Raw genomic sequence first — 26,510 nt, 5'->3', positions numbered from 1 at the left:
GTGATATAGCAATTCGTTTGAAATGCTTAGTTTAAACATATTAATTTTACATCGATTGCTTAACCAGTTCTTAGAATTTATATTAATCACTGTCGCTGGCTTTCTGGGTAGAACCAGTACTAAGTAATGTGGATTCATTATCTGGTTCCATGATAAATAACATTGCCACAGCGAAGCTCGAACCCAAGTATTCCACTCCATTTATTTAAAATATCTTTATTGGTTGAGGAGACATTGATGCTGGAGCCCAGCAGATGTAATGCGTTTAGATACCAACTTTGAAAATATGTTCTGACGTGAATTCTCAGAATTACGTTCACTTCCTTAAGCCATGTTTTCTAAGGACTATTCAAATATAAACCAAGGTGCCAGTCACGCAATGGACATCAAAACAGACAACGACAACGTCACCGCTGTCTCCGAACAAGCGCCGCCACATCGTATGTAAATTTCATATATAACAGCATGGGTCAGTATTTTATAGGGATGCTTCTTTATTTGTGAAGGCTCATAGTATTATAGGCTTTTACGAAAATGTAAATTTTCTATAACACGAATTATGACCGGGGGTCATTATGTTATGAAGTGGAATTGCCGATGGTCACTATTCTTTGGTAGTCAATTTACTTCATTACACCGGATTCGCGACCTGATGATGCGAGTTTGACTCTTATCAGGGCAAAACCGGGTCTGCCGCTGTATCGTGTCTCTGGACAATGTATTTTACTGCAACTGCCTCAGCACATCATAATCTTTCATATGATGTAGAAAACGCCAAAAACACACAACATTAACAAAGTCTCAGAGTAACCTCAACCAGTGAGGTAGAATGACAAATCTTAACACTTCTCAACATTGATCTGTGACTTAACGCAGTTGATACTTCAGTGAGTTGCAGATTCAATGCCTATTGCCACTCGATCATCGAGGAATCCATTTTTATGACAACTCCACCATAATGATTTCCAGGGGTATAGTGCTGTGGGAAAGACCTTCTCAGTGCCGAATTAAACCCTGTGGAGGCCCTTAGGCCAGCGAAATCTTTGGGCCGCCCTCGCAAATTATCTCCTAATACGTTTTATCAATATTATTTTGATACGTTGTTGCGGGGCCCCTAGGCCGGTGCCTACTCTGCCTATTTGGTAATCCGGCACTGGACTTTCCCTTACTTTGTTTGCGCGTTCCATTACCTTTTCCCGCTTGCCATTATCCACCCTCATCCCCACCCCCGCATCAGAGTAATATGCGCTCCCTCACATTTATATTGCTTTCTCTCACTTCTTTATTTATTTAGCACCGCTTCAGTGATGATTTCAGCCAAAAATAAGAACAGAACGAAGGGTAGGAATAGGAGGGTACAGCTATATAAAAACAATTACAGAATTAGTCCCAGAAGAGTCAGTTCCTAAGAACAAGAGTATAGTTTTCTATTTATAAATTACATGCCTCCCAAATCCACAACCATGTATTTCATTCCTGGATGGAAAAGCCTTTCCACGGAGGATGAGTCCGCTTGAGATGTCTTCAAAGATTCTAGTCGCTGGCACCAAAATACAGCTGCCTCAGGCTCTAAGGAAATGGCGAGTTGTGCATTACTGATTCCCGCCTGATGTAAAAAATAAAGTCGCTCTCATTTCATAATTACTCAGAATTAAATATAATGAAACTGATTTATGCTCCAATATGTCGCATATATAGGATATTTATATTAACATATTTCTAGAATTGTGCTCGTTACTGCTCCACCTGCGCTTTTTGAAGTGCGACTAATGAGTTCACATATGTACACAAGACATCGTGAGTTTTATATAAGCTGGTAACATGCCCTTGGCATTAAAAATCAATAAAAATGTGTCATGGAATATACCTCTTTTTATTCTAAATATAATGACACTTATATTTTAAAAAGCATACCTTACCGTTATCAAACTGGCTAAAAAAATTGGCGACAAATTTAAGACACCAAATTAAGAACCATCTTTACAGCCTTTTAACAGTGGTGAAATTATGACAAAAATATATAAAGAAGCTAATATTCTACCTTTTGTCAAAGTATTGTTATTAATAAAACAAACATCTTTCAGTCTGAGTTTTAATTTTATGCTGATGCAGTTTCCTCACTATGAGCAGCTCTCCTTGTGTCGATATGTATATAAATGATGAGCTATTTGCAAGAATTCTCGAGTCTTCGGCAACACTTTTGTTCAAAGTTCTTCATAGCTTTCTTCGAGTTCATTTTTGCTCTGCATACGTTAGGCGGTATCGCAGTCTACGTTTTATTTCTAAATACAATACGAAACCTAAATATCACATTGAATTACTTCACTTAATAATTATGTATTATTATCAGGTATATTATATTTTAGAAGGAAGGAAATGTCAAACCTATTTGATTTCATTTCACCCTAATTTATAGGCAAAAATGGAGCAGAATCAAATAGTTGGGACATTCCAATCAAACTAATTAAAACATGATATACGAATTTTATTCCCCTATGATTAAAAAGACACACAAAAAAGACAAATAATCCAAGTGCAAAATTTACGTGAAGCTCGTGATAATGCAGGTATCAGCATATTGTTGAATTGAATTTTTTTTTAAATGGCGCTAACATCAATGAAAACCTTACTAACATCACATTTTGTGGTGGCAAGACGTGATGTAGAAAGAATCAATTAACATTAAAAACGAAAAAATTCACCGATGGTTTTAAACATTTAAGGAACTGATGAATAAAGATTTTGATTTTACTGAGACAAATAAAACTATGCTCAGTATACCGTAAGAGTAAGAGATCGGATCGAGTAGAATGATTTTGCCGTGCAATTAGCCAATCGAATTTCAAGAATGTTTGAATCATACGGAAAAGATTTATAAACTCATATTTCTGTAATATTCGAAGGAATGAAAACAAACGTGGACATATCAATTAATTTCCTACGCCTACAGACTAGTCTTATTTTACGGCAGTAGAAATGCACGACATGTGACATTTTAAAGCCATTTCGAGAATCTTCTGCAGATGCTTATTCAAGATGATATTACAACACAAATGTATAAAATATATAAGAAGTGGCATAACTATCTCTTCTTCAATTCTCTGAGATCACTTGACCAGGAAAACTGACGTTTGGACAGTAAAATCACCATTAACATAACTGTAAATAACAAGATTGTTCCCTTAAGTAGTATGCATATTTCAGTAAACATGATATTATAATATAGCAATGGAAAATACATTTGGTACATACTGTTATGATGTTAGCATTTTGCATTATTAAAAATCTAATTCTAAATCTTATTTCAAAGTATTTCTTGCAATGGGGAAAGATTTCTAATTTCGATTTCAAGAACGTTTTAGTTATTAATAATTAGAAATGGGGAATAAATTGTCCAAAAAAGTATTTTCTAATAATGAGGCATGCTCCGTTGTGCAACAGACAAACTCTGTAATTCTGGCTTTTAGCTGTAGTAAACAAAGAATATGACTTGTATAAATGAAGTCAGTGTGGCAATGCTATATCTGGAGGCTTCATCAGTTAGATATTTTAAAACCGATTATATACCTGTAGTAGTACTACACTACGGGTTTCGACTAAATGGCCCACTTTGCGGCCTTTCCATTCGTCGTCGTCTCCACTCATCATCATGACCATGTAGCTCATATGTGAGCGTTGTCTGTGGATCACTTTGAGTTTTGATCGTGCACACAGGCAAGCAGAAAGGTGACCGAGTGATTTTGTCATGGTGGGTAGAGACTCTTCCGGATGGAAACGCCGGCAAAATGGGACCAGTAAGGCAATTACCTGCCTTTCGTACTATTCAAGCTTGCAGGAAATGTAGAAACGACGCCAAATGAACCTGCAGAGAGAGACTGATTATATTCTCAGACAGGCAAAAGTCTATGGTAGCAGTCAATATATGCACTATCAAGCCTACTACATTAAATGAATGTGTATATACCAGCTTTGCTGTGTATTGATTTTCTTCAGATCGTGTTGTGTAGCCTCTGTAGTATATACACAATGACCATTCTACGCTGGCAGAAAGAGGAAAATATAGTAGAGCTGCAATATTCACATATTAAACAGATTGTCGGTTGCTGTTTGTATACAAAATGGTGAGTGGCGATGAAATTATTGATTCACAAGGTATATTGAAGGAATACATTCAAAATACAAAGGGCGGCGTACAGCTTCCAAAAGAATGGAATCTAAGACATGTGACCGACACATTCAGATCGTTGTATGGTTTGAATACATCGTACAGGTTCATTAAAGAAGCACATAAATTGTTGCACGAATTTTCCGAAATAAAATCAAAGCACATTGATAAATTGGAGAGTTTGGGAGTGATCTTAAAATTAGAAAGAAACAGACTTTGGCAGATTTTTGAGACAAATAAAACTAAAAAGAAACTGCAGAATATAGTGTATGAAAGAGTACAAGCTCAAAAGAAACATGATAACTCGCCAACCGTGAGTGACGTTTTTGATGAAGTATGTGACGAAGATGTTTTCGAGCAGGCTAATTAAGCATATGCTTCGGGGCCATAAGTATAAAAATGGCAGCCCAACTCAATTTTACATAGCACATTAGCACTATGAATAAGTGCGGCAGCGTGTGCATATGGCCAAATTTTTAGACACTGTCATCAAGCACAAGGTGGATGAAATTCACGAAGGGAGGTTCAGCATTATTGAATACATGCGACAGTTTCCCGACAACATTGATGCTACTTCGTATTCGATGATAACTCATTTCCGCTTATTGAGGCAGACTCGTTTTTGAAAGATGTTTTGCTCAACATTACATAAGGTTTTCGCGCTGGTTACTCTGAGATAGGCGTGATCAATTTTATTTGGACAGGATTGATTTACAGCTTCGTGTTCGCCATGAAGAAGAGTACGAATAGGAATGCTGCTAACATAAAAAGTTGCCGTGTTTTTGTTAATTATATAAACGACACATTGTATTATAGCGTACAATTACAATGGCATCACGGAAAAGTAAATTCACAGATTTTTTAAGGTAGAAAGAGCAGCAAAGATATGAAAAACTCCGCTTTCAATGTCATTGATTTCTCCGCACAAGCAACTCCTAAACCGACCAAGGATGGTGACGGAACCGTGTTTCCAAACTCAGTTCGGGGCACTCATCATTGGACTTAATGAATCAGGTAAAACTCAGCTGTTGTTGAATATGGTTTTATGACGATTCACCTGGGATCTGTTGTATGTGATTGTACCGTCGTCCGATGATCAGCTCAAAGATGTATAAAAACAGTTGAGTAACAAATCAAATCAACAAAACAAGCAATAAAATATTCCTTTTCTTTTGGATAAAAACTTTTGCGCTTAGGCTTGAAAATTAAACATGTTATCAATAGTGATATATTTCTTTTTAAACCGGTATGTGCCTCATCAGTGATATTATGTTTTTCTGCCCAAGAGTAAATTCTCTTTTTCAAAATATTTGAGAAAACACTGCATATTGTATTAATTAAGGATATACCTCGATAATTATTAAGGTCATCTCTGCTCCCATTCTTATATATTGGGCAAATATTGCTATTAGCCGATTCATTAAGAAAGTTACCAGAATCAAATATTCTATTTGAATGAGACTTTAAGAATGGTAAAACACTCTTACTAATTGTCAACATATAATTGGAATCAGGAGTTTTGTTTTTCATTTAATTTAAACTGGTTATGATCTCTTGATCCGTTGTTATGTCATCTAAGTTATTGTCAGTTTCCAATACGATAATATCATCATCATTGTCAAGATTATTTTTCACGGGGTTTTCATTTTGTTGGAGCTTTTTTAAATACTCGTGCCAAACAGTTGTTTCTGAGATAGTTTATGTGTCCTTTTTAAAGGTAGTTGTTTCCAAATGTTTCTAAACTAAACGCGGGCCTGTTCTGTACTTTATTCGTTTTTTTTGATTTGAAATATCTCTCAGGTCAATATTTGAACTAGTCAGCCAGAATCTACGTAATCGAACGTACTTTTCATGTTTTGACTTTTCACATTTTCTGTCCCACCATGGTGGTTGCATTTACGTTTTAGGGGGGAATTTACTTTTCTTACTTTGTTCTTCATAGTGGGAAAGTGCATGTTGATACAAAAAGGTAAATTGTTTCAAGGAGTCAGTATTTCTATTTATCAGATACTGCGATGATAACATGAGAATATAAAATTATACTGCCATGAAATGCTGCTGGCCATGCTGATGCAGCTGTATAAAATTTAGCTTTTCCTAAACCAGATTTTAATCTTGGATTTCTACAGCTTCGATCACAACTTCATGGAGCCTGTTTACGATTCTGGTGTGCCATTCCACTAAGTCACATCGTTGGGTTTTGCAGAGATGTTCGCAAGGTGATATTTGTTGCAAACCACACGGTCACTTTATTTCGTAAAGATAACTCAAACTATGCCATTTGGTATGATGCAGTGGCTTCTGCTGGTAAAGTTGTATTAGATGCATTGACTTTGTGGATGCTCGTGTTATCACCTTCATTGAGCAAATAGTCACGTTTGCTATCGTTCATACAATCAGAATCCACATCAACGGTGTCATTTCTCGCACATACAACAGACGTACACCAACCCACTGGTATTTTGGGGCAGTTTACTTGGCAAATAAGTACCCAGCATGGCCTTACTGCACCAAAACACGTGTTCTTGGCGTTTCAACTTGCAACGCGAGACAATGACCAGGTAAATAATGAAATGGTATTAATAATAAAATGGTATTTGACAACTTAGAAGTAACTGAGATCTCTCTGCGGTTAAACAGTCATCAGAAACCAGCCAAAGAAATTGGTCTTGGCTACACAGAAGCCAATCACAATGCATGTGTGTATCACAATGTATGGTTATACATGGAATGGCATCAAAAACATTGACACGGGCCTGCAAATTTCTCAACAAGACTTTGTACTCAATTTATCACTTTTCACTGGAGCACATGAAGTTGTACAGGCAGTCCGTTGTTGACATGTATTTTCATGCAGGTACAGCTGGTGGTGCTCATTACAAATGTCATGCAATGATAAGTTCTGACAAGACGCTGTTGTTGGAGGGTGCTAGTGGCAGAATGAGAGGGATGGATTCACCTGTGGAAAATTCGTAGAATTCATAATTGAACGTGTCACTTATTTGAATAATAATGTTCTATTGCGAAGAGAAGGTCGGTCTTACTCAAAGTAAGCTGGGAATTGTGGGGTCACACTGAAACTGTCTGCAGAAAAATTATCTGGAAATATCCCCGTGTGGTTGACCCAAACACAACTCGCGGAGCTTAAAGCGGTCAAAAAAAACACTTCAGTAACATTAAAATTATCAGTCAGAGGTGGCGCAAATGTAAAAGACCAGTGGAATATTTCAATTCCTTGCAGCCATTCTAGCATTGTTAAAAGCTGCATCGTTAGGGCTGTTGAAACTGCATCAAGAATGACGCTGAAAAAAATGGTCGATTGTCTCGCAGCGTCTTGCGGCCGGATAAAGAAACGAAGAGGTCTTCGATTGACAGGAACAAGTCGTCGAATACCCTCGGGCAGAAGTCTATGATAACCCGGTGACAGATGATTACGCCGTTGACCAATCTTGATTTACTCGAGATGGGAAAATCGCTCAAAACTTTCCGTGGTGTTTTTATGCGAAATGAATTTGCATCAATGGTGCCACGTACACGTGAAACTGGCATCGTCAACCTTTATTCATCAACTGGTCCTGGCACTCACTGGGTCGCACATGTGGTAACACCTTAGCATCATTTCAATTTTATGGACTTGCACTACCAGTCAAAGTGGTTAATTAGTTATCCCGGTGCAAAGGTGGATGTCGATGACAGATTCGGCTGCCGCTGTTTCATTAAACAATGCCAATACAAACACGGTTGGATGGCCCCTTATGCGGCCATGTTGTCGTCGAAGCATTGTGCGCACTGGAGCGCTCACTGATCCCGCAAAGACTTATTGATTTTACCTGAAAGTATGTGTGATATACAACCACGACTATCAACATTTACGGTAGTTTCTCTGCTTGAGGACACGGTACTAATGTGGACCTGAGCCGATTTACCACCAAAGTGAGTTTGTCTGTGTTTACAAGCAAGGTTGTTGTTGGTGTGGATCAAGGTGAGCTTGTGATGTTTGATGCTCAATCTGACAAACTCAGAACGTCAACTGTAGGCATTCAAGATAATATTGTCAAGTTGAAAGGCGGTAAAGAATCTTGTTAAGCTCACTGACAATGATTGAATCAGAGACAGCAGTGTGTCAGCTGCATTTGTCAAAATCTATGTTGATACCGGCAATGGTGGAATGAAATAATACGAGGATCAGCAGATCGCTAAGGTGCCCACACCACAGGTTGTAGTAACTTCATAGACCTTAGTTGTGGGAATTTTAATCAAAGAAGGAGGAGAAAAAACCTAACTCCTCAGCCTTAGCAAGTGGTCGACATATTTTAGATTTTAGAGCTGATGGCTTTGATAAACCTAAAAATCACATCTTTAAAGGTGCGCGAGACTAGGTCATACTTGTTTATCATAACTGGAACTAAAGGTTCGTGGGGTCGAATAGCAATGTTGATAAATGATAAGAGGAATCTTGGTTTTAGTTTTCTGCCACCAAAATTACGTAAAACAAACCAAAGAGATGGCGAATTTTACACAGCTGCATTATAAGCATAATTAGTTGCCGGAGATGAAATTCAGTTTGAAGCAGTCAATAATTATCCGGACGAAAACTTAACCGTTTTTGGTCTTTGTGTTTAAGATTAGATTTTATCATTATGTATAAGTAATGGAATCTGACCGTCGTGATGTGGTTACGGAATAAACTGAAGGGGTGTTGGATGACCTAACACAAGGTATAAACATCGACAGTGATTTCGTTCCACTTGTTGATGAATATCTGCGTCACAACGGTATAACCAGACCATCGTATGAACTATCATATAATCTTGTCAAGGGTCAAGTAGAAATTGCCATTCGGAATCACTCCGATGTGCCACTACCAACTTGAGGTCAGCGTGGACTCATTGTACGTGCATGTGAAAATGCTCAAGTGTCGACTGCAGCACAAGATATAAAGTCACTTCTGGATTGTTTCTACAATGGTGAAGTAGCATTCACCGATGTATCCACTCCACTTACGCTCACCATCGAATATTTTAAACCAACATTAACTCAGTTAAGAAAAGAAAGGTCTGGACTGTTATTCAACAAGGTCGCACTTGTTCCAGTGGCAATTATTGGGCGAAAACGATCGCTAGATGTCAAAGGTTCTGGTGTAATCGGTGTTGGGTTTTATAGTAGAGGATTGCCAAACCGCCAGAATGCACAATCGCCGGAAATTTAAGTATTTAGAGGCAGAGGGTTTAATAACTGCATAACAATTGTGCCAGTAAAAAGGAATGACTGGTCAGAAGTGTGCGTTTGTGTTGCGCCTGCACGTGATGATGAGACCAGAAAAATTCTGCCTATCTTGCAAAGAAAATACGCGATTGTATTATTAGTAAAAGGTATTATTAGTAGAAGAACTATGAGAAACCATTAGTCTAAACGACGTGAAAAAATAATCAAAGCGCTACAGCAGCTGCGAGAAGAAATCGCCATGAGAACCGAGCTGATCGTAAAATACAAACGCGAGTTTGGCTGTAGATGTTATGTGCGGTTTTGCTGCGGAAGCAACAATTGGTCTAGGTGTGACTGAAATCTCGACAACATCAACCATTGTAGATGTACCAATCGGTACTGATGTCGGAGTTATATCGGTAGTAATTGGTATCTCTGATAGCGCGAGCAAATTAATTTGAATGAGAATACATTCCCGAGTACGCTTCTATTCCGAATTACTTGTGGCCACACACGTCAGTCTCAATATGATCAGTAAATTGTACTCGGTTACAATCGATAATAAAATAATCAGTGTGGCTGAGATTGAGACTCTGCTGGTGGAAATGGAAAATCACAGACTAAACACAAATAAAAAACCTCGCGGATTTACAAACAGAAAAAGTAAAATAAAAAAGAATCTACATGAAGTGCATATCTTGCTCGCTACCATATACTTGCCTGTCTAAGTGTATCATCACTCAGTCTTTCTCTTATGGGTTATTTATTGTCTTTCTACAATCCCTGCAGGCTAAAGTAGTAAGAAAGGCCAGTAATTTTGCCTTACTGGCCCCCACTTTGCCGGCATTTCCATCCGAACGAGTATCTACTTCACCATGACTAAATCACTCTGGTCACCTTTGTACTTGCCTGTGTGCACGATCAAACATTAAAGTGAACCACAGACAACGCTCACATAGTGGCTAAATGGTCATGGTGGGTAGAGTCCAAAGCGGATGAAAAGACCGGAAAAAGGGCCAGTAAGACAAAACCCTTAGTTTCGTACTACTCTTGTTATTTATTTATTTCACTCCATAACTTTTGTACTCGTGTTTATTTAACAGCCTCATTATGTTCCGGATAAGAAAATTTAAGTGAAAACTAATGATAAAAAAGTATTATCACTTCGCGCTCCACGTGACAGATCAACTGACTCTCATTAGATTTTTCCCGATTGAATTAGACTTATACTCATTTATATCAAGTGGACTTGTGAAAAATATTAAAAACAAGCTTGCAAAATATTAAAATGAAACTATGTTTTGTAACTGATCTATCAGAAAAATATTGAAAATGCGGGTTGAACTTTGAAGCTGCTGCCTTTTTAAACTTTTGTTATAGGATTTGAATTTACAAAGCAGTATACGATGTACAACTCTTTTTATTCGGAATCTAAAACTATTATTTCATTAAAAAAGAAACCTCTCAAGGAAAATGACAAATATGAAACTGTGGAGTTCCCGATTGCCTATTTTTCAAATTGTACCGTTACAAACTAGCTTGGCATGCGTACCTGTAAATCTTTGAATCAGGGCTGCGGGAAAACGTGTTCTTTAATTCTAAAGGTCGAACGTTAAGCTTGTTAGGGGATGCATTTTACCTACTGGAAACTGAATGCAATATAACTAACCTTTACTGCTGCATCTCTCATGTATTGTTTAGCCTTGTCGTCCCATATGGCAGGTACAGTAATAACGAAGTGTACGTCCTCCTGTAATATGCCAGGAACTCTGTTCCGGATAGCCTTCATCACATGGTCTTTGAGGTATTTGATTGACAATGAAAGTATCGTCATCGCCGGCATTTTGCGACCTAATGCGTCTTCTATCATGGTGCTTTGTTGCAAGCCCTAACAAATAAAAGATAGTCAAGATTTGTCGCTTAACCTTTGTTTGTCTAATTTTAATACATTTTTTGCATTCGGATCATTTCACAGTTTAATAAGTCGTTGTCGTCATCAGGAAATCAAGTCATTTTGCACTTTTTAGACCATGACATCGGGTTGCATTGTCAGCCTTCAAAAAAACATAGTTTATGTTTTATCATACGAATGCTTGAAGTGATTTTCATATTTGTTTCCATCCCGATATTTTCCTTTAAATTTTCACACGTGAAAATATATAATTTCCTATTATGCTATGTGACGCTTGATTGTATGTGCCTACAAAAGATGTACCTGCAGGAATAAAACCGACTACTTTGTGAGCTAAAACAAATAAATAGGAGCTGCTTTACATTTCGGACATTGAAATTATTTTTTGGCTTGACGCCGTTCTCGTATCTCTGAAGTTATTTCCCCTTACTTCCTTGACAACAATGACAAACATGCTGTGAGTCATTGCTGAATCGTACATGCATTGCCTTCACATAGGGTCAAAAAGTTTTAAAAAATAATAAAAAATGTAATTCACTGCAACAGAATAAGGTCAACCCAATCATATCGCTTTCTTGCGTCACGTATATTTATATGATCAGGCTATGAAAGTAAGATCTACTTACGAAAAGGGAGTTCAGTGATCGTGTTGTGCCTAAGAGTGGATTTAATCTTGTAAACTTCGATTCTTGAGCAAGTTTGGTATATAATAAAAAGAACATTTTCCTTTCATAGGTTAATACTGGATATATTTCATTTTGTGGTACCAGAACCATATGTTTCAACTTGTGGCTTCGCCACTATTTAAAATAAGACTGTTTTTGTACAACATTATGAAATATATTCAGTACTGAGGTAAGAAAAAAGATCAAATAGGGTCAAATAGTTTTAAAAAATGACACATATATATATATATATATATATATATATATATATATATATATATATATATATATATATATATATATATACACTAGATGAAATGAAAACCATAGGATTCCTCATATGAGTTTATGGATGGTGGTCTTTGAGTATTAGTAAAAAAAACCAAAAAAAAAACAAGTAAGCAACTGTAGTTCTTGTTGCTGTTGTTTGCACCATGTAAAGACAGATTGGAATTTCAATCATATGTGGATAAGTTTATTTTCAAGCCCGCTTGTTAAACAAACAAACAAACACAAACAAACAAAATTAGGGATAAACACACATATCAGGTAGTAGTATAGTGGGATAATATAGCCTCAATGGAGATCCCAGTCAAAAAAGTCAACAAAGGGAACATATAGCCTCAAATACTATAGCCTCAGTGGGAAAATACAGTACAGACAACCCTGGGACACTATAGCCTCAAGGATTTAGCACACCCTGTGACACTATAGCCTCAAGAGAATTGAACATGGAGAATACTGGGTCTGTATAGCGTCAGAGGAATGTGGGGTTGTTGTGTAAGGACAATAGGAATGGAACAGGTGAGGTAACGTCATGGTACTGAAGATTGGTGACAATGTTACAACAATGTAGTTATTGGGATGCACCGGGCTGACCTCAATCGTGACCAACTAACTAAAATACAATTAGGCAAGAAAGCAAATCTTTTCAAGATATATGACACATACAACATAGAAACACAAACAACTACACAACTGACTCAAAAAAATTATGCAAAAAGCAAATCTTTTCGAGGATTACGAGTGGCCCTGAAAAGGGCCTTTGGGTTTATGTTAACATCATTCCGTTAACATAGGTCTTCTTCTCTTGTTCAAACTTCTTCTGACTTCTGGTCCGTAGATAAGGACTCTCTTCAAACAGCCTTGTCTCTTCACATAAATTTTTCTTTTTCAAACGTTCGTATCCGTGATCCTGTTAATTGTCCATGATGATTTCACATACATGGGTAGGTCCGTAAGGAACAGAATCGACGATACGAGGGTAGATGATTCTACGTTTGTCCACATCTTGTGACGAGAAAAGGTGAAGGGAACGAAATGAACTGCGGTTATTGAGAATGCAAGACCGGATCGAAACAGATTGAGTTTTTTTCCACCAATCCTAACACGCGTTACAAAATTCATTCACAGTGCGAAGTCTATCTTCCAATCCGAAGAGAGTTGACTGTGACGTCACATTCCCTATGGATGTGCGCTAGTGTCTGTGCTCTGTGAATCAATGCGACAAAGTTTTCAAACATGACGGAAACAAAGAAGACAATGAATTGGGGTGTACCGGCAGTGGAGACGAAACGCGATAGTATAGCAGCTGCTACCAAAGTCGACACAGTCTTGCTTCCAGAAAAAATCGATTGTAAATGGGACTTAGTAGATTTTCTCTCTTCTTCGCACGAATTTGTTTCAGTATCAGCACCTTCGCCACCTTCTCCTTCTTTACCACACGCCGACGATTTTGAACAGAGACAGAAAGAAAAATTGGAGAAATTTTTGAAATTTTTACAGCGGCAGAAAGAAGCAGAACAAGCTTTATTCCTTCAACAGAAACAGCAAGAAGAAAAGGCAAGAAGAAGTAAAAGACAGGAAGAAGAAGCAACAGCAGAGAAGAAACAATGTCTAAGAGAGAAGGAGGACAGTAAAAGTCAAACGGTAACGGTACTCTTAGACATTTTGGCAGAGTTAAGGAGTCTAAGACAAATGTATCAGACTTCTTTAATACGACCCAAGAGAAAAAGACCGTCCCGAGCCAAACAACCCAGCCCTGTTACTACGCATGCGATACCACCACTAGTGATTTCTACCAAATTATCATCGACAGGAGCAAGTCCAGAAGTAGTCCTTGGCCATGGCAAAGGCTTATGTCAGTTAAAGCGGATTCTGTCCCGTTCCTGAGTTTAAAAAAAAACAAAAACAAATACCCAACGGTCCTTTCCAGGGTCACTCACCTCTCTCGAAAAAAGTTAGCATTCATTTTGAAAAAATCAATTAAAACTCAAAATCCATTTTTACCCATGATGTACGTATGTTAATGAATACATGAGTGTAGATCCATATTCTAAAAAAAAATCAAAACCAAGAGACACGTGTTCTGTATGGTCTATTCTGGTACAAATTTTACAATCCAATTCACAACACAACAATTTAGAAAGTTCATAAACGTCTTATGTGTCTTTTTTCACTCTGTGTTTTTTAATTTCGTCACTTTCACATATTTTTTTTTCCTCTTCTTCCTCATTTTCCCTCGTCTTCATTTCTTCTCTTTCTCTTTTTGGACGCGTCTGTGTTCTTCCTTTGAGAAGGGTACCTATTCTTCCTGTCCGGTACCCTTCTCTTCCTCTTGCTCCTGTTGTTTATTAGGGCCTTCTGAAGACCAATGTCCTTTCTCTTGACAATGATAACATGTATCTTGACTTTTGTCTCTTTAGTCACTTGTTTTGCGTTTGTCACGGTCTGGACATTCTGTAGCCCAGTGTCCATTCTTCTTACAGATATAGTAAGTATCTTGACTTTTATCTCGAAAGATCCGTCGGCTTGTCTGAAGAAAACTTTCGTATGACACATCACAAAGCTCTGATCAGAAGTTCGATCTGTGTGGGCTCTTCCATCGTTCTGGTCGGCTTGAGAGTGAAAGGAAACGGAAGACGCTAACCCTTTATATATACACTAGTCTGACATGGATCTAAAATGTTTAAAATGTAGTCATTTGACTCTTTCAGTCAAGATGAAACGATCGCATCATATAGTGGAGAAGAGAGTAAGAGACAGAAACGGGATTTATCGCCTCGTACAGTAGCTGAAGTCTTGGCACAAATTCATGCCAGTGATTTTGAAGATGACATGAGTGAGCCAGAACCCAGACCCATAGAGTCTACACTTAACCAAAGTTCACCAGCATTAACTCCTGAAAAGTACTAACACATTCGAGAGACGTAAAAGCGCTCCTCTAGACAATTTAGAACAACGACTTGCACGTACACAGTGAAGTTTAAAGATTTCAAGTCCGAAGTACCATTGGAGAAGGCAGGTAGGTTCATCACCGATGTGTGGGATTCTTTGTTAAGCACACTGATACGACAACGTCAAGCCAGAGAAGACGATCGCTTGAGACTTTCCATTCATCACGACAGTTTAAAGTTCCCCGTTTGGATCGAGTTTAGCAGACCGGCAGAATTAACCCCTTTCAAAATCATCGAAAAGATTCAGAACGTGCAACACTCCAACGACAAATATGACATCACCGATGGAAGAGCGACACTGTTCCTGACCCACGTATCTCTTCTCAAAGCGAAAAGACGCAAAAAGCATTATTGGTGGACAACCTTCGTAGCATCAAGCGAAGAATTGTCCAAATTCACAACCTTCAAGACCAGATGTATTTCGCCCGTGCCATCGTGGTGGGACACACGTATGCGAAAAAGAACGACACTGCAGAATGGAAAGAGCCTGGAAAACTATTCGACAATTGGACCGAGCCAAACAACGAAGTAAAGTAGAACTCTTGTTACAGCAAGCGGGGCTATCCAAAGAGACACCCTGTGGCATACCTGAAATACAAAAATTGCAAGATGTCTTGGCTCCACTCTACACCTTGAAAGTGTACCCACAAGAAGTCCGCAGACCTCTGTTGTTTCGAGGCAAAGATTTCAAAGACGGAAAATACATTCACGTCTATCATCACGATGAACATTTCGATACCGTTACCAGTATGACTGCATTCTTGGAATACGGTTATTACTGTCAGAAATGTGACTATGGCTTTAACAATTGAGAGCAACACTAGCATTGTGGATCAAAATGTGAGGGATACTTGGCCTCTCAACTCCGACTTGACGAAGAACAACCACGAGTGCATAGCCCTGGTTGTCAGCGCTCTTTTGCCAGCCCTACCTGTTACCAACAACATCTGAAGACCAGAGGTTCACAGCAGAAAAGTGCTTTTGAACTACTGAGATTGTACCCTACTTGTGGACAAGACATACGTACCCGTAATGCCAAGGCACACGTATGTGCAGGAACGAAACGATGTCATATTTGTCACCAAATCGTGGACTAGGAACACAAATGCTACATTCCAAAATACCATTCCAAACAGGAGGAGAAGTAAGATGAGCAGAAGAAATGCAATTTCATCTTTTTCGATTTCGAATGCATGCAAGAGACTGGCATTCACATTCCTAAATTCTGAGTGGCTCTTCGAACGTGCGAGAAGTGCATCCAAGACCCTATCTTTAGTCACTGTCCTCAGTGCAGCAAGATTCCTGGAGGAAGTGAAAAAATCATTCGGGGATCGAACACGCTAGGCGGTTTCGCCTAATGAATCTTAGACCCCATCGACGAGACGTGGAGCCAAGAGGATATTGAACGGTACGGAGATTGTCATCGCCATGCCACGGTAATGGTTTACAATTTCTCGAGATCCGAGGGACAGTTTCTTTTAAGATACTATATGGAACAAAGTACCGAACGTCCTAAAGTGACTTTAAACGGAGCCAAAATCATTTCCATGCAAGTGGGACAAGTGCAGTTTAAAGATTCAATGAGTTACTTGGCCATTTCTTTGAGTCGAATTCCTACAACGTTTGGAATGACAGAAACGGCCAAAGGCTATTTTCCTCACTTTTTCAATACCGAAGCCAATCAACATGCAGTTCTACCCCAGTTTCATCAGGCTAAAGACTTCGACCCCGACCACAGGCGTACTGAACAACGAGAATATTTCTACGCTTGGTACCAGACTCACGCCTCAGACCCCTCGGACTTTCAGAAAGAAATGTTAAAGTATTGTTGTTCCGACGTGGACATTTTACTGCGTTGCTGTGGAAGATTTTGAAAATTGTTTATGGAACATGGAAGGATCGATCCTTTGAAAGAAGCCTGCACCATTGCCAAAGCGTGTTCCTTAGTATACCGCAAACAATCCATGCCCGAAAACACCCTGGCTGTCATCAGCCCTCAAACGACGAACTTTGTCAAACATCAATACTCGGTCAAAGCCCTACGCTGGCTACATTACTTACGCGATAAGGAAGACAAATGGATTCTACATGCTCGAAACGGAGGAGGCGAAAAGACCACCGGAACGTATTCTGTGGAAGGCTGGGACTTAGAAAACCCCAAGATCGTATACGAGTTTAACGGTCGCTTATTTCACAGATGTCCCCTCTGCTATCCTAAACGTAACACTAAAAATTAGTTTTTACAACTGATCATCGAAGACTTGTACCAGGCCACTTGTCAGCGACACTTGAAGTTAGAACAGCAAGGATAATAAGTGGAGGAAATGTGTGAACACGAGTACAATCACCGTTTAAAAACCTATCCCAACTTTGAACGCGTCGTGGAAAGTTACAAGATGGTGGACCCTTTGAACCTACGGGACAGTTTGTACGAAGAACGGACGAATGCCACCTGTTTGTTTTACCACACTAATGAGGAGAAAGGAGAAAAAAATATAATACTTGGGCGTGTGTCTGCCTCTGGAGTTGAGGGAACGCATTTACCAAGAACTAGTCACACTACAAGTTCAACGCAAAGAACCATTGCATCCGTCACGTCACCAATTTTGGAACCACTGGTACCTGAAGGGTATAAGATCTCTGGTACATTTCAAAGTGTTCCATTGGTCAGACACTGATGAATCGAATGAGATTCATAAAGTTTTATATCCCACTCATTCTACTTACAAGGTGATCCCACTACACCGAATTCCAACGGACGAGTTTGATGATTACCAAAATCATTTACACCAAAAATTCTTGGTTCAAGATGAAACTTCTGTACGACGTGTGGTGTGTGAGTTAGTGACTAAACAGTTTTGCTACGGAAGTAAAATAAAACCGATGCTGCTCATAAAGTACACTTATTACTTTTCACCAAAGAGGGTATAAAACTTGCATCCATGCCACGAACTCTATTATTCGTGATACAACAGATTCAGTGGAAGGAAATCAATGACACTATTCAGACAGTGGAAGATTACCAACACTTATTACAAGAACTGTCCCCATTTAATTGGGGTCGACGTGTGGTGTGTGTCTTAGTGACTTCCGTTCTGGGATTTCGTTTACCAGCTGATTCCTTGTGGACTGATTATGAACAATACTTTCCACCAAATAAAGCATGAAAGTGGTCCATTTAAATGAGCACAAGAAACTCATTTTGTTCAACAAAAAAAAAGTATAAAAACTCTTGTCTTGTCTGTTTTCGTGTCAAAAGTGACATTACCTGCACTATGGCTACCTCTACTGTCTCTGCTCCCTCTTTCTCTACTTTCAAAATCATCGGCCATCACATAGATCGTGCCAGATGGGAAGCCTTGTACCTTCGCCATTCCTTTAACATGTAATTGCCAGACCTAGTTGTTCAGGCAAAACCGAATTTGTCAAACGTTTGATCGATGAACATCATTTACTGCGAGAAAGTCAAGGCGATTCCGTCGTGATAAAAAGGACCAAGAAGATAAAAGGGACCTCTGGAGTCCAAAAATCTCAGACTTGACCATTAAAATTGAATGGAAGGACGAAAACTAGCTTTAGTGCCTTGCAAATGATGGATGGCATACCATCGTGGTCAAGAACAACGGACCCCGAATTTGCCTCCCTATCCGAATTTGACAGAGATGTCCCAGTTACAAGACGAATTGCAGTAGTTGATGGATCGAAACGATTTGTCCGAAACAGAAAAATCGCAAAAATACAGTCAACCCTTGCAACGACTGCAACTCTTTCACCAGAAAGCTTTAGATGCGACAACTCTGCCCACTCTGAAAGATTTTAAGGTCTTGATGAAAAGTCCATCACCATCACTACCACCACCACTACCCCCAGCTGTCAAGATAGACGCAGCCCCACGAATGCCTGAGGAAGAAGAGGTAAGAGAAGTCTTTCAAACACCTTCAGCAGCTCCCATTCCTATTAAGATTTCAGCGTTCTTGTTGACCCCTTCCCCCACTCCCAAACGAGAACTGAAAGCTTGGGTTAAAAAGATGATGTCCACTCCTCCTTCGATAAAAGTGAAAAAGAAAGAAGGGAAACCAGAAGTGAAAAAAGAAAAGAAGACCAAATCCATCATAGTACAGCTTCCAACACCACCACCACCACTACCTTTGACTTCTACTCATGTGGCACATTGGACACGTAAAGCTGTTTCCAAATAACCCTTTCGCCGCATCCAAAGCATCATCAGCGAAGAGTGGGTGACTTATTAAAAAATGAAGAAGGTGTTAGCCAGCATTTACTACGATCCATCCCATCCTGCAGGTTACGGAGAAGTTCAGAAATTGTATCGTGCTGCCAAAATCCGTCTGAAAAGTCACCTTTTATCTCAAGTACAACGATGGTTACAAGAACAAGCCATGTACACTTTACATAAACCCATTCACCGAAAATTTTCCAGAAGTCGAGGTCATTGATCATCAATGGCAAGCCGATTTAGCCGATGTCTCTCATTTGGCTACCTACAATCGTGGCTACAAATATTTGTCTTGTGTTATCGACGTCTTTTCTAAATTTGCCTCTATCGTGCCACTGACTTCCAAATCGAGCAGTGAGTTAGTGCGAGCCCTCAAACTGGTGTTGAAACAAAGTTGTCGGCATCCTCTTTGATGGCAAACCGACAAAGGCACCGCATTTCTGAGCCCAGCTTTCCAAAAAGAATCAAAGAAACGTTACGTTCATTTCTTACCACTGAGAGTCCCGAAACCAAAGCCAGCATCGTGAAACGTCTTCAACCCGCCTTCAAAGATCGCGTGTGGAAATATGTTGCGCATCAACACATTCTCAAGTACATCAGCATCTTACAGCACCTGGTCCAAGCGTAGAACCAATCTTACAATCGAAGCATCGGACGTGTCCCCCAAGAAGTGGCTCCCGACAAGCAAGTGACCGTTTTTGAGTGCTTGTTTGGTATGTCCCTGACGGTGACTGTCCCCATGAAAAATGGAGTGTTGGCAGTAGGAGATTGGGTGCGCACTGGCAAAACCAAACGCACTTTCGACAAAGGTTACTTACCCAACTGGACCACCAAATTGTTTCGTGTCACTGGACGAGTGCGTGGCCGTCACCATACCGTTTATAAATTGGAAGACATGAAGGGGAAATGTGTTAAAAGGAACGTTTAACTTGTCCGAGTTACAACGCGTAACCAAAATAAAAGACGAAATGTACAACATCGAAAGCATTCTCGAACGAAGAATCCGTAAAGTGGAAAAACAACGTGTCAAAGAAGTCAAAGTGCGTTGGAAAGGATATCCTCCCAGTTTTGATTCTTGGATCGACGGTTCGCAAGTCATCGACTATAAAAGAAAGTTACCATCATGCCCTCCACACAGGCTCAGCTACCTCTATCACCGCAGTGACCACTCCTTCACCCAGTTTATCTCTGCAAGATCTACAAAAGCAACCATTGTGGGTATGATGTTAAGAACGTGTGCCTAAAACACAAATCGTCTTTTTCTGCACAAATCCTTTTGGTGAATTGTGTCATCGGTGAGGTCATTACCAATTTGAGTTTCCAACAAGGAGACAAACAATTGTGGAACATTTTACTGAGGACATGCATCAGTTACATTCTTTCCAATGCTTCCCTGAAATACTCATTGAACGGAAACTACGAGAGCCTTGTGTCCAAATGCAGTCACCACCCCAACAACATTTTGGACGGAGACACTCCTTTAACTTCGAGCGACCCCTCGGATAGCAGCAGAACTCTGGAATTATGAACAACAACAACCAATTTTACTTAACACTACCCAGTGACAGTTCCATGGAGGTGTTTCCCAACAATACACGACCAAATAACCCCAGGCCATGCAATTAGATCACGAAGCCCATTGGGAACAGGCTTTGGTGGAAATCATTCACCCGACACAATTCCTAAATGTCCTTCCAAATCAATTTATTTTTTGCTTGGATACCAATGTAAAATATGAGAATAAAACGCATAACTCACAAACTCAGAAGTGGACCTATAACATTGTAATTGCACCAGGCTATTATTTTAGAGGTCAACATTTGGTGAGCACTTTTGCTACCAGGTTCGAAGCACTGATTCTTAAAGCTTTGCAGAGTGTAACGAAAAGATCACCATTGAGTACCATCAAGTGGCTTGTCACCTACAAATTAAATTTTCGGAGGGCAAAATGTTGAGCATTACATTTTGTCCTGAATGGTATGATATTTTGGGTGGGAACGCAAAGATGCTCAGAGGTGGACCACACCAGCCATTTACGAGAACTTGAGTTTTGCGAAGTATTTTAATTCCCCGGTAGAACTGAACCAAGGACTCAATTTGATCTTTGTGTATTCCGATTTGGTGGAGTACAACGTGGTTGGACACACCGTTACTGCATGTCATTCCTTTCAAAGTGGATTATGCCACGAATGCTGACGAGAAAGGTGGAAACACCTATCACGTTCACCAAGAATTTGTACATCCTCACTATTTGCCCGTCAGTAAGTCGTATTTTGACACTGTCAACATTGCTATAAAAGGAGAGGTGGGAGAAAATATTTCATTCACCATCACGACTGAACTCAGGACTCGTAAGTCATGTATCCAGTGTACCTAGGAGTTGCTCGACAGCGAGGACATAGTTTAGGAGATATATTAAAATCAGCCTTTCGTTCGTTGGCAGCCGTGTTGAAACCAATGTTGACACGAGGATTGCACGCTTTTAAAGATGCCGCGTTAACGCAAGGCGAAGAATTTCTCCAAGATGTCATCATCGACAAACAAAACCCTAAAGAAACTTTCTTGAGAGCAGGCAAAAGCTATTGTTGCAAACGGGCAAAGACATTTTGAGCCGACGAGAAACGCCTATAAATGCCCTGGACAGTGTCGAGTCAGTCATTCCTTCTTCAGAAACCTTCATACCCCTAGAGCTAGAAAAACTAAGAAAAGAAGAATCGTCTGAGACTTAGACGTTTTTGATTATTAAATCATAGAAACAGAACAAATGATGCACCGAGAGTCTTGCACCTGTTGCAGGTCGGAACTGGATCTGTTTGCCATGCCACCCACCATGATGACGATGCAAGAATCCCAATGGGTCGAATTTCATCCCGTCTTCTCTTTGACTGATTCAGCTCCCATTGAGTTTGACATCAAAGGAAAACAAAAAGATGACGTCGATCTGAATATCAGTTACTTGTACTTGAAAGTCCAAGTGAAAAAAGCGGCAGATAACGCCAATCCGGGAGAGAATGACAAGGTAGCTCCCGTCAACAATTTCAGGCAGTACTTGTTAAGCGGAATGGATTTGTACCTGAATAACAAACTAGTCAGCAGCAGTATGGATACTTACCCATACCAAGCGTACCTTGAACATCTCTTGACGTACAGAAAAGAAGCCAACCACACTCATCTGGATGCTTGCGTGGTATGGAAACCTGACACAGCAGGCGTAAACACGTTTAACGACACAGTCCTGACAGAAGACAAAAATCCTCACAATGCGGGTTTTAACGAATGTCGACAGAAAGTCAAAGCAGGTCGTAGTTTAGAATTGATGGATCGTTTGCATTTGGACATGTGGTTGCAACAAAAGTATTTGTCGAACGGTGTGGGTGTCCGCCTCAGACTGAATTGTAGCAATGCCGCTTTCCATTTAATGGCTGATGCTGCCGAGTAAAAAACTGTTATCCAAGAAGCCAGACTGTACGTGCGATTCGGGGAATTGTTACCTAAAGTGGGAAACGACATCAGTCGCAATTTGAGCAGAACGACAGCCAATTATCCGATACGACGCGTGGAAGTAAAAACCTTCACCATCCCCAGGAATCAGCATTCCATGATCGAAGATAATTTGTTCCAAGGAAAGTTACCCAAACGTTTAATCCTTGTTAGCGTGAGCAATTCAGCCTTCAATAGACCCTCCAATGAATATCCTTTCAACTTCCAGCACTACGACGTGTCCAAAATCGAAGTCAGCTGCGACAGCAAGACCACGTGTACCAGACCTTTTGAACCTAACTTTACCCAGAAGAATTACTTAAGATCATACTTGTCCCTGTACAACTCCACCGGACAGTTAGGAACCAACACCAGTCACGGCATTACTTACGAGTATTATCCAGGAGGGTTTGCTTTGTGGGCTTTTTATTTCACTCCGGACCAAGGCAGAGTCGAGGGACATTTTCACCATATAATATCCGATCAGATTCGAGTGGAACTTCGGTTTAATCAAACTAAAGTCCAAGACGAAACTGTGAACGTCATATTGTATGCCGAATTCGATAATGCCATGGAAATCAACAGTTTGAGAGAAGTCATTCTAGACTATTAGAAGCAATGGAAGACTGTAATCCCTCTTTGAATGTTGGAGAATGTATGAAAATGGAATGCGAGGATACCGTGCAAGTAAAACCCCAAGACAAAGATGAAAAGGACATAGTGATGAAGTTCAGATGGCCAGTACAAGAACAACATTTATTCTCCTGTTTTGCCAAACACCTGGCAGAATTTATTTTACAGAATTGATCAAGAAAAATTGCTCTGGATGTCAAAATGATCATCCCAGTCAAATCCAACACGATAAATGTCTGATGTTGAGTCAAGAATACAAATTGGACGAGTATCTGGACGAAGCTTGGAGTCTCATCTCGGAAGAAGCCGTGTTGCATCAGTGGTATAAAGACTTGCGTCATTAATCCTCTTCTCCATTGATGACAATAGAGATCCATCACATCAAAGTTCTCTGGGCTCAAAGCGCAGGAAGGAAGCGAAGAAACGGTTACTTGTCAGAGATTTTTCAGCAAAAGGTTCCGATTGAATTGAAGACTTATCATTAGATGTGAAACAAAGAAAAAAAGAAGAAAAAACCAAACAAAGATAATGGATACCTGGGAACTCTTTTATCTTTTGAACCACAGTTCGTACACTGCTTCTTGGAATCCTATTGTGTGTGGTAAAAATGAACTTCCTCATTGCAAACATCAAGACCATACAGTCATCTCCCAGGAACACACTGGGTAGCCATCTAGTTTCCTAAAGAGGTTTGTGTGAAGTATTTTGATTCATATGGATTACCAGTTTTCGAAGACGATATCACTGACTTTATGAGAAGAAATGCCCAGACGACACGATTCAATAATGTGAAATTACAATGCACAGATTTCATGGTATATTATGTGTATTGTCTTCATCAACGCAGTCTTGGATATTAGTTAGGACATTTAATGACTTATTTTGATCATCACTCTTCTTGAAACGATTACAAAGTATATCGATGGTTTTGTGACCATTATGGTTATCTTTTGTCATTAGCTAGGAAACGTAGTGTAAATCAATCACGCGATGACTTCCATCAGTGGAAGTCTAGCTTGACTTCACAACGTTGTAAACCTTATAAAAAATAGCTGGTTATTCGAAAAGAAATTGTTTGTTCTATTGTTAATTGTTGTTTGTTAGTTATTTGAATAAAAAGTTTTGTGCTTTGAAAAAAAAAACGTGTCTATCGTTTGTTTTAAATTTTTATGATGATACATGTTCTTTGACTTCTCTCTATCCCTCTCCCTCAAATCAAACTATTCTGGCGTTCTGACTCTAAACATTCTAGAGATGTTTTCTATCGCGTCCGTGCTTGAATCATATAAAGCGAATCAGTCTCCAGTCTGACCATCCATTGGCGACTCATCTTCCTATGAAGATGTGTTCAAGAGTAGCCAAGCAGAACGTAGCCTACGTGAATCTACATCGTGTCAGGCAAAACCTGATACCTAAGCCTGAAGAGATAGAGAATGTCAGAATGTTAAAAGTGACCGAAGATCTGAAAGAAGAGCTCTTCAGAGAGGAAATCAAGAAGGAGAAAGAAGAATGGACGGAGCAGTACAGACTTCAAAAGCAGAGAAAGCAGCAGCAGCGACAGCAGGAACCATACACAGGTTTTGTCGACTGCCGTGTAGACACAAAATAATTCACCTTCTCTTTCCGAAGCAGTCTCTATCCTGTGAGAAAGCCTGCCGCCAGACAGGGACGTAATCTTAGACGATAAAAGACTGCCATAACTCCCTGTCCACAAAATAACAGCCCTTTCCAGGGCTACCCAATACTCTAGAAAAGAGATACTAATTCAATTGTCAATGGTATTTTAGTAAGTTAAGATATAGAAGTGTGTCTATAAACACTTCGTTTGTTAGACTTTGTTAGAAGTGTGCCTATAATCACTTCGTTTGTTTGATTTTGTTAGAAGTGTGCCTATACGCACTTTGTTTCGTCCGCTTGTCAAAAATAATCTGTATGTGTTTCTGTTTATAGTTAGTGTTGATAAGTAAAACAGTGAGTGTTTCTTTTAGGTCCGCGCCTTCCATATTTTTGGGGTAATCATATGGGTATTGTACGTTTTGGTGTCACGTGGTGTTTACCTTCACGTCCGTGCTTGAAAAATATAAAGGGAGCACTCGTTATTCTGGATACCCATCGTTGATTCATCCACTGTGAAGAATGAGCCGCAGACAACAATATACATACAAAGTCCAAAAAACGCAACAAGTAACCATACAAAAATGGAAAACAAAGCAAGCCAATTGGAATCTCTTCCAACAAGCCTTGAGCAAGATACAACTAGAAGAACTGCAAAGTAACGATGCAAATCAATACTATCACAACATAACCCAGACTATAAATGAAGCGGCACAAAACAGCATACCTAAAACTAGCGGGAAATCCAACCACAGTAGTATACCATGGTGGACAGACAATTATTGCATAGCCATCAAGGAAAAAAAGAAAGCCCTCAACCGTTTTAAACACACAAAACTAGCTTCGGTCTTTATAATATATAAGCAGAAAGAAAACAAAGCAAGAACAGCAATAAAGGAAGCAAAAACTAATTCGTGGCGAGCATACTGCTCCACACTCAACCATCATACCAACTCTAAAGAAGTCTGGGCAAAGTCAAAGCCATGAAAGGGAAGGTCCCGGCAACATCACCAAAAATATCAGGAACCGACACCAACCAGAACAAAGCAGAACAGTTGGCACGACATTTTGCTAATTTCAGCAGTAATAACAATCATACCTTAAAATTTATGGAGCAAAGTCGGGCAATCTAAGAATTCCCTCGCATATTCATGGACCAAACCAACAATGACTCACCACTAAATGACCCATTCAACCTCATTGAACTGAGACAAGCATTACTTAACACACCCAACCCCCCAACCCCCCAGGTGAAGACACCCTCGGCTACGACATCTATAAACATCTCCCAATAAATATGCAAAGAGTTATACCTGACATGATAAACCTAATATGGCACACTGGAAACGAACCCACATTATGGAAA

At 39.6% G+C, this 26,510-nt stretch overlaps 1 protein-coding gene across 2 annotated transcripts in view; it reads right to left on the bottom strand.

The window, feature by feature from the left end:
- Nucleotides 1-26,510, bottom strand: part of LOC149780712 (heat shock 70 kDa protein 12A-like) — an 84,936-nt gene that overhangs the window by 37,372 nt on the left and 21,054 nt on the right. For both annotated transcript variants that reach the window (XM_089937765.1, XM_089937764.1), the window contains exons 3-4: nucleotides 11,040-11,258; nucleotides 1,447-1,606 (exon numbers count right to left, since the gene is read on the bottom strand). In XM_089937765.1, coding sequence (XP_089793891.1) covers nucleotides 1,447-1,606; nucleotides 11,040-11,258 — 379 coding nt within the window. The remainder of the gene's footprint in view (nucleotides 1-1,446; nucleotides 1,607-11,039; nucleotides 11,259-26,510) is intronic.

This window comes from Sinohyriopsis cumingii, chromosome 16 (assembly GCF_028554795.1).
Source record: "Sinohyriopsis cumingii isolate HCF-2022 chromosome 16, ASM2855479v2, whole genome shotgun sequence".
NCBI classification, from domain to species: domain Eukaryota; kingdom Metazoa; phylum Mollusca; class Bivalvia; order Unionida; family Unionidae; genus Sinohyriopsis; species Sinohyriopsis cumingii.
This window is presented reverse-complemented; position numbering and strand designations above follow the sequence as displayed.